Source organism: Bradysia coprophila, unplaced genomic scaffold, assembly GCF_014529535.1.
Source record: "Bradysia coprophila strain Holo2 unplaced genomic scaffold, BU_Bcop_v1 contig_297, whole genome shotgun sequence".
NCBI lineage: Eukaryota > Metazoa > Arthropoda > Insecta > Diptera > Sciaridae > Bradysia > Bradysia coprophila.
Window position 1 is genome coordinate 1,009 of NW_023503555.1, and position 10,367 is coordinate 11,375.

A 10,367-nucleotide genomic window follows, 5' to 3' on the forward strand; every position below is an offset into this window, starting at 1 on the left:
TTTTATGTAATATTGCTGTACTTACGACATAATGCGTTTGAATTAAATGTAGATTTTCAATCAATTCTCAGTTTTTCTGCTGACTGAACGCTTAAGTATTTTTAAAATGACGAAAAGAAAATTCAAAGGCAACTAATTGTTTTTAGGGGGTCTTACTAGAATATAATAGAATTATACGAAAATCAATTACATTTTGATCTTTAGTTTCCAAGTAGCATTTTTTCCTATGGAAAATCGTTAGTTGATCTTGTGAAATAGATTTTGATTTTTCGAAATTTTTAATCTGAATTGAACCTTTTGAAAAATTGTACATTAGATCGTTTACGTAAATAGCATTGATAAGCACTAGAACAGATATTTTTAATGGACAATTGTCTCGCTACAACGCACTTCAAGCAAAAGTACAAGGATTGACAGGTGACAAATGGAGGAGTTTTTTGTATAGATTTAATATTTATAAGGTGAGAGTTTGGTGCGATGATCAGCATCGCGGAATTTTAAAATCCCATACAAATTTTATTTCTAACAGTGCACAGTCCTGTTTTCAGAACTTTGTTTATGGTATCGCATATGCTTGTAGTGCGTTGCTATCTTGTAAAGTAAACTAGAAACGCAAGCAATGCAGTGGATATCCTATAATAAATTTACATAACAATTTTAACTACTGAGGCACCCCCTGAAAATTTACATATAAAACGATACTGTTTGGCAATCTTTTTTTTGTTGACATTAGTTAAAATATTAAAGATATTTAATTTCAAACTTTGATTTTGTGTGATCATTTAACTTATTAAGTCGTTGAATCTCTGCTTTTTGTTCTCGTGTTGGTGGAATTTGAATGTTTGAAAGAGGAAAATCTCTACAAATAGCTAGGTCATCCATTACTTTTACGCGAGTTAGTGGTACGTATGATGTAGCTATTTCCCTGGGAAATGGTGGTGGGGGAAAGTTTAAATCAACCACAACTTTCTTTATGGTTTGGACCCTGACTTTTATGTGAAGTAACACCAAAATATGGTACTATAGGAAACTGCTTTCTTTTTACCTTTACAATTGGTGCTCTCATACATCTTTTTCTTAAAGGAACTGGTAACATTTTTGAAATGTCAACACTAAATTCTTGTTCCTCTAATGGAATCGGTACTATTTTCGGTGGTAAGTTTTCTAAGTTTGGAAGATTGTCTGTATTATTAAATTCTATCAATGCAAATACTGGTTTATGAATGTAGACAGAATTTTCTGGAAATATTTTCGTATTAACATTTTCATTATTTTCTGAATCTAGATCGTCATAAATTAATTGTTTTGAAAATTCCGACTGCCCCATTGCTTACTCCTAGTTCTGTATATAAGCTTCTTGTTAACGTGACATACATGTTTTCTACTAAAGGTAAATAGCCAGGTAGATTTTGAGTTTTGTTATCATCTAAAGATAAAATGTACTGTGCAATTTCTTTATTTTTCTTTGAATTAACAGAAAATTTGTCATTTGCAACACAAACTATCAGTGGAGTTTTATTATCCTTTGCTAATTTTTCAGCTGCTTTATTGTTTATACGAGTCCTTAAGTCATTTCTAAATACTATTATAGGTGCATTATTCCAGGGTGACTCGTTCAGTGATTTTACTTCATTGTCAATTCTAACAATACGTTTTTTTAATTCATTATGGTCATCTTTATTGGCATTCCCCTCTCGGATTCTATTTTGAATATCTAATAAAACTTTGTCGGTTGTTCTCATTTGCTCTTTCAATATGACAACTTCATTTATTTGTAACCATAATGCTCTTCCAACTTTTTTTCTAATTAGTGAATTATTCACTTTTGGTAGTTTTATGACTTGTCGTTTATCTTTCTTCGCTTGAATATTTTCTTCTTTTTGTTTTATTGTGTGTTCCTCTTCTAGTTGTATTATTTTATCTTCTTCTGTTAGATTTTCGATAAAAATTTCTTTTTTATTTTTTAATTCATATCCTTGTTTCAGAATGTCTGCGTAAACCGGTAGATCCATTACTGGTTTATATTGTAATAAATCACCAAAAAAAACTATATTTTTACCACCAAAAGGTAATGTTGCATCTGCCCAATCTTCCTTTGCTATACTCATCAAACGACTTAATTTAGCTAACGTGTCTAATCCTATCATAGAAACTTCATCAAGGAAAACGTATTTTATATGTTTCCATTCCATTTCTATGTTCGATTTTTTAGTTTGAGATATTTTTGTTAGTTGTCGACAGTGTAAAAATGACTGCATTGTTAAACCGTCGATACCCATTACGTTAGCTGCCGCAGAAGTTGGCGCTAATTCCCTAAGAATTGACAATCGATCAGTCATTTTGAAGTATTCAGTTAATGCTTTGGTCAAGTGAGATTTTCCTGTACCAGCTGAAGCAGGAATACACATTATAAGTTGGTCTTGCCTATTTGCATCATTATTGAAAGAACATTTTTCGTCTAAATGATCAGTTATGATTATAAAAGCTCGACGTTGTTCTTCATTTAAACTGTAATTTTTTATAATTAAATCTTGTGTGGTAACATTAAAAGAACGAACAGCGACTTCAGGAATTTTATTGCTGTCATCACCGAATGATTGATCAAAATGAAAACTGTTAGAATCATTAGTTTCATCTGAAGTACCATAAAGTATTGCCTTTCTACGTTTTTCTTTTTCCAATTTTAATGATAGTTGCCATTTAATATTTTTTTGATGTAAATCATGTGTGGCACATATTAATGGCTTTAAGTTGAATTTTGCACTTCTTGAGCGAGTTTGATTTGCAGTGTTTTTAATTATTTCATCAGGTTCACAGTTAAAAATAAAATTTTTATTTTCATCTATTATAAATCTATTAGTTTTTGACAGAGCTTCTATTGTCGAATTGATGTATTCACAATCTTTTTTATTATAAATATCATTTGGTTCTTCACACATATCAAGAAGATTTGATAATTCCTCGTCTATTTCTTCGTCAGATTCAGATTCTCCGTCTAATCGAGTATAGAATGGTGGCTCTGCATTTACTTCTTCCAACTGCTCTATTAACTGGATTAAATGTTCATTTTTTTCTTCTTTGCACTCATGTAAAAGTTCTATATTATCAATGATATTTTTGTGGGAAAGATATTTTTCTTTCTCTTTCCATGACTCTAACCAACTTTCATTAGGAGAGCAAAGATGTGTATATGTTCTCCAAGGAAAAAATAATGTTAGAATAGATCTACAATATCTTTCTTGAGTAACTTCTCGATTTTTTCGAGGAATTTGTGGTCCTACTAGCACTGGTATTACTGTTTTAACACGCTGTACTAATATATGTGTAGATGTCTGTGGATGACATTCATCGAAAAGATATCTTTTTTGTGCTGGCCTGCCTTTTGTTTTTTGTGGCACATCGTCTATGTCTATATCTAAGTTCATTTCCTTAAACATTTCTTGTTGTTCTTGCTCTTTTAAAAGTTTTTCATCTGATTTATCTTTTTTTTTCTTTTTATATTTTGAAACAAATTCATATAAACATATATCATTTAATTCTGTTGGTCTGAGTTCATAGTCAACTCTCTGGTTAATTAGAACGAAATTTGTCTTGTCAGCGTTCAGTTCTAATTCGAATTGTTCCTCATTTTTTTCTAAATTTATGTCTTCTTCCAATGGAACGTCGTTTTCATCTAGTTCTATTATCGATTCCCTATTTTCTTCAGTTAAATCATTAGTTTCAATTTGATTTACTCTATCTAGGCCGGTTTGTATATAACGTTCTATTCCAATAAGAAAGATATTTTGAAAGGTTTGATTTGTAAAATGATCTTGATAATTCATTAAATAACTAGCTACTTGAACACCAGATAATTCATTTTTACTAGCTATCGTGTTATAACATTTTAAAATTAGTTTTCTGGAACGTTCTAGTATGTCTATATTTTGATCTGAATTATTAGACGATTGTTCTTCAAATGTATTTACAGCTTTATGTATTAATGAGAATATATCATAAAAAGACAGATTACTTTTAGTAACATAATCTGTAATATAATAGCATAATGCTTTTGCATCTTTACCGCTGAAAATATATTTTATATCCATGTTACATCGACATGCCGAAATAATAGTCTCGTTATAATTATTTAGCCATTCATTTGTTCGCTTCATTTTCAATTCTCCAGTATCTGGATCTATTGATGATTTTTCTACTTTTGCTCGTGGGAATCGCATTCTACAAGTTGTTTTTTTATCTGTTAATTTGGCATATTTGTAGCAGGTTGCATTGTGACGATGAATATTAGTTTCAGTGACTAAATTAATTAAGTCTTGCGCAAATTTTTGTTCATAGTTTAAATCGCGCGGATGAGGTGTAAAAATGCAGGCAGCTGGTAGATCCCCTTTTAAGTACTTCCAATTTTGATAAGGGGATTTGGTTTTTTCAGATTTGGAAGTATTATCAGACATATCATTAGACAGATTTTCATAATCAGATTCAGAGTTGACCATAATATCATCATATTCGTCGATATGGTCTCCAATCGTCTCTTTAACAATATCTTCCAAGTATTTTATTAAATTTTTTTCGAAATTCTGGGTCTGCTATCTTTTCCATCATATCTTTTGGTCTTAGCTTATGTAAGAGCCAAAGGAGCATGTGTACATGAAGGCTTCCCCTTCCTTGACTTTCTACAGGTCCAAAGTACGAATCCATTGGTCCAAGAACGCCGCCCATAATCAATGCAGATATTATATTTTCAATTAAGTAATTAAAAAAAGTTGCTGTTGATACTGGGTGTGATGCAGTTATTTGCGATCTAACATATCCAGATGGAAATTTATTAAAAACATTTTCAAAGTCAATGTCTACACCACAAATATAGAGTGATATGGGATTGCAGGTGTCTGCAGGGTTTATTGTTAAAAAAATATGAGGTAGGCCCTTGTTATATATCAATGAATGTAAATTGACTCGTAATTTTGAGCGTGCTTGAACGCTTCCTTGTACATTTCCACCTACAGCCTTTACTTGTTTTACTAGCCTATTTACATCTGGATTTACTTTGAAAGTAGTATTTTTGTTTTTCTCTGAAATTATTTTTAGTGCTTCCTCTACATCAGTTGATTTTACATTGGATATTTGTTGCGCGTAAGATTGTGAATATGGTTGATTCATCATGAGTTTTGCAGTATAACATGCATTACGGCGTTGTAATATATTAAAAACAACAAAAATAAAACTGTGGTGCCGCTCAAATCTCTTATCTTGATAGCTGAGTAAATACTGTATGTGCATTTTATAAGAGGTTTTGTTTTTTCTATCTGGATTATCTGGCCCTCCTAATCCGTAGGGAAACAAAGTTGGAAACAATCCTAACAGTAATAAATGGTTATCATATTGGTTAACGAGCTTTTCACTGCGAGGAATCATATAGTAGGTATTGTCTGTCGTGTTAACTTGTTTTTCTGGAAAAGTATTATTCAAAATATGATCTTGAATATCTCCAGTCGATGTGTCTATACCATCAACATCAATTAGAGCGCTACTACTTAATGAAATCAATGTTTCTCCAATCTCATCAGTTTCATTAGAATCTGATTCATGATTTATTGTATTAAATTTAGAGTCATTCATAGATTCAGTGTTATCTAAATTTTCGTTAGCATATCCAGAACGGCATGAATTAGAAGCATGTACGTTTGTACTCGAATCCATTGTGATCCATAGAGAGTCAGGTATATCATCATTTGGAAGACTGTTTAAATTTTTTTCGGAAAGTTTAATGTCTTTATACAATGGGTTATTTTCAATCAACCATTCTAAGGCTGTTTTAACCTTTTGCCGCCTAACTTTTAAAAGTTTACTTGTTTCAATTTTGGATGGAGGATTTGACCCAACAAAAATTATTTTTATACTATCACAAAGACTGTCTTCAGTAAAGGGAAGAGTTTTAGCTATACTACTTATATTTTGTTCAAAAACTATTACGTTTCCACTAATTTTAGATTGTTTTGTGGATGCATCATACGTTCTAGCTTGAATTTTAATAATACACTTGTTATGACGATATAATGATATTAACTGTTCTTCTGGAATAGTTAGATTTTGTAATACTTCTGGAACATCCCCTATGAACGAATCATTTGCTGGCGAAAAATCTGGAGTTGTTGGTATTTTTCTATTTAAAGAAGTAATACATTTTGAACAAATATTACATAAGCTATCGTCGGTCATGGAACAATTTTTTAAATCTATTCCAGTTTTGTATAGTATTGTATTTTTATAGCAAAAATAAGTGAAGTCTTTGTTTTTGATTTCAGTATTGTCATTGGTATTTTTACCTTGTAATAAATTCTTCATATATACTGATTCTTTATAGGTAGAAAGCTTTTTGTTTATTACTGTTGTATCACTAGATTCTTTACATATAATTACGCCTGGAATACTATTGAAAATGTTTTCTTGTATGCCGTAAGTAGCATATTTTTCTGGCGCTTCCTCATTTTTTTCATTTGTTTGCTTTATTTCTTTGGACAAGACTTGAAGACCTGGAATATGTGGTAATTGTTGGTTCGATTGTAGTAATTCCCTGTTTTTTATATCTGAGAATTTAACTTGCTTGAAATCCTTATTGAATCCTACTCTGTTGCAAATGCTACATGTTTTCTGTAAGATTTCTTTTTTAGACATTTTATCAAGAAAATTTTCTAAACATTTTTTCTTAATAGTTTGATCTATTGGCGATGGCCATTCGTAAGGAATTTTCATATTATTTTTTACTCGTTTTTGTTTTTTTTGGTCAGAATTTTTTTTTTTAGTTTCCTCTTTTTCCGTTACGGACATATTTAAACGATATTTTTGTATTCTACATTTATTATGTTCCCTGGTTTTATTAGATAATTTGATACGCTTTATAAGTTGATCATTGGAATTTTCTGTTGATTTTCTTTTTAGTGTAATTCGTGTATTCGTGACGTAATCTGATTCTGTAGAAATATGTGAATTTTGAACCTTGTATCCATGTTCAATAATAAAAGGAGTCAAAGTAAATTCATGATTAATATCGTAACCACCAGAGCGACGTAAATATTCATACAGTGACTTTATATTCGGAAAGAAGAAAATGTTAGATGTTCCATCATTTTGTGGAAGTCCTTTTGCAGATCGTGCATGTGGATCAAATACGACATATTCACCACACATCCTATGAAGTGCTATAGATAATGAGGAACAGATAAATATTCCGCTGTCATAATCTTTGAAAAATCTTTCTATGTATACTTTTGCAAATTTATTAAAATTCCCAGAATATTCCTTATCAGATAATGGTTGGGAAGAAAGTTTAAATTTTTTTAGCTTGAAGCGATCAATGTCCACAAAAATTTGTTTTTCAATTTCATCAGCAGCTAAGTGTGGATTTGTTATTTGTGATTTCGTTAATGTTGGTTTTTGTGATCTAACTTTAACAGCTTCATTATAGGAAACTGCGTAAATTTGATCTCCTATCATCAGAATTGAATCAAGGTCAACGCTGCTGATTTTATGTTTCAAAATTGTGATAAAAGCTAAAAACAAAACAGAATTTGCGGTACATTGTTTGTTCCGTGAATTCTTATTAAAACGAATATCATTTTGAGCGAAACTTCCTGAAATAACTTTCAATGCATTGGATAGTGTTGGTTGATATAATGAATTATTGCTTTCGTTTTCAGTCATATCAATAAAATGCAATGGTACTAAAATTACTTTTACAGCATCTTCATTATTTTTGACAATATTTGATTGTAAAATTGACTGATTTTCTTTTAAAAAAAAATTGATGAAATGTGTTGCATTTTCAAAGAATATAATTGCTGATTTTGACCCATTACTGTTACCATTCAATGTACGACCATGAGAATCAAAAAATGCATAATGTGAAGAGCCATCTACATTTTGTAATCTTATCAATCCATACGATTGTTCTTTACATGTAATTATTCCATATGTAAATTGACATGATTCGAAATTGTGAACAGCATCAACGAAAAAATCTTTTACCAGTCGTCCCCCGCGACACTCAGTTAAATTAACAAACATATCGATTTTTCTTAAAGAAAGTTCTACATTTGGAAGTAAATGTATTGCTTCTAAAAATGTATCGTTATATTTCGAATTTAAATCAAATTGATATAAGATACATTTTTCGTAATAGGTTTGACCTTCACGAAGTATGCTATTAAGATCACGAGAATTCCAAGAAATAACGGGTTTAAAAGTAGCAGTTGCTAACGCTAACGCTGCCATTGCAGTACATTGGTGATGGGGCAACTTAAATTCGCTTGAGAATTGAGAAAAGTCGCCAAGAATAATTTTATAAAAGTGGTTATATCCTTTGAAATCGACTTCTGTTACTGTTTTTTTCATCAAGGTGGTGTCTACGATGTCATTACGGGTGGAGCTTGCTGAATTATCGGAATTATCTAAAGAATTTTCTTCATTGATCAACTTATTACGTACTTTCCTCATCGATACTGCTTTTTCCTTAATTTTTTTAGCATATGATTTGTTCTTAAGTTTCGGCATTTTTAGATTTTTTTTCTGTTTACAAATAAAATGACTTATTTGTGAAAAATAAGGGAATCTTGACAAATATATGAGGTTTACGAGATGTTCAATTATAATTCGTATCTGTGATCATATAAATACAATTAGTTTTAAAAGAGGTGGTGGTGAGGTAATGTCTTTGCACTGACTATTGTTTAATGTACAGTTTTCTTTAAAATTCGATTTTTGGATTTTTTTTACTTTCACAATGCCTGTCGTTAGCACTGACCAGTGTTACATGTACTGGATTTTCTTACTTTCACAATGCAGTCTCTAGGCCCCACCTCTTGGGTGGGTCAGATCCCTTGACTGTCTATTTTTTTTCTATAATTCCAGCCTTAGTTTTCTAACCATTTTTAAATGAGGTGGTGTTTTTGAGATCACAAAATTAAAGTCACATGAAAAGGTGATGTCTCTTTTATTCAGAAAACAGCAGTCATCACATGCTTCATTTTACTCATATTTATTTAATTTCCCGAAGAAACAAAAAGAGCTATGAGTTGAAGGTCCAGCGAGCGATGTCTTACTCCTAAGTTGAGTCTCCTATATAGTCTACTAAAAGCGCTGAACAGGTGGCGCATTTCTTGCTTACCTCTTGAAAAAAAAAAACTCATGTGAATTACGGCTCTGGCAAAATTCACACTCGTGCAAACACTTTAGGAACGAAAAATTTCTTTTAAGAACGCGATTTCACGCAAAAATTGTCGTATATCGCAGATTACCAGTCCAATAAAGTCCAATGTTCGAATTTAACCACATGAATTACGATACTGGTCGAAAACACTTAATATTTTCAAATCTGCGATTTTCGAAGCCTTTGAGAATTACTCGAGTTATCGTGTTATCAAGCAAGCAAGATTGTTCTAGACTTCTAGATTGTTCGACCAGAAATCCAGATTCACTTACTCGTCGAATAATTTTTTTTTTCTGGAAATCCGTTGCAAAAATGTCGCGGTAACAAGTTGTGTTTACAATTATACTCCAACCTCACTACTCCAATATTATCCATCTACGAACTTAAAATCGGGTAAAAATTACTTAAGTGATCACGATAACAAGGAAAAGCGTCTGAGTATAATTTGGCGTATTTCCTGCCTACCTCTTGAAAAAATATTCGTGTGAATTACGGCCCTCGCTTCGCTCTGGCCACAAAGTTCACACTCGTTCAAACATTTTAGGAACGAAAAAAATTCTTTTAAGAATACGGATTTCACGCAAAAATTGTCGTATATCCCAGATTACTAGTCCAATTAAATTCCAATGTTCGAGTTTAACCACATGAATTACGCTACTGGTCGAAATTGATTTTTGAAGCCTCTGAGAATTACTCGAGCTATCGGTTTCTCAAGCAAGCAAAAACTCTTTTGGGAAGTACTTCTTAATTGTTAGACCAGAAATCCAGAAATTCACTACTCGTCAAATAAGAAATTTTTCTGGAAATCCGTTGCAAAAATGTCGTGGTAAACAAGTTATGTTTACAATTACTCCAAACTCACTACTCCAATATCATTCTCTGTCAATTAAAACAAAAAATTTGAAAATCGGGTAAAAATTACTCAAGTTATCGCGCGGTAACAAGAGAAAGCGTCTGTGTAGAATTTCTCCCATCTCGTTGTTGGAACATTATCCATCTGCAAACTCAGCCTCAAGATTTTCAATCTTCGTCGATTAAGACAAAATCTTTGAAAATCGGATAAGAATTATGGATGTTATCGCGGTAACAAGTAAAAAAATCTCTTGAGAATTACTCCCATCTCATTACTCCAATATTGCCCATCTACGAACTTAACCTCATG

General features: G+C 31.5%; 1 protein-coding gene across 1 annotated transcript; it reads right to left on the minus strand.

The window, feature by feature from the left end:
* Positions 1-4,533: 4,533 nt before the first annotated feature.
* Positions 4,534-8,850, minus strand: LOC119078504. Its single transcript, XM_037186063.1, has 2 exons — positions 5,859-8,850; positions 4,534-5,804 (listed from the first exon to the last, which is right to left on the minus strand). The coding sequence occupies exons 1-2, from the start codon at positions 8,548-8,550 to the stop codon at positions 4,534-4,536; spliced, it is 3,963 nt and encodes a 1,320-aa protein (XP_037041958.1). The 5' UTR covers positions 8,551-8,850.
* Positions 8,851-10,367: the final 1,517 nt, after the last annotated feature.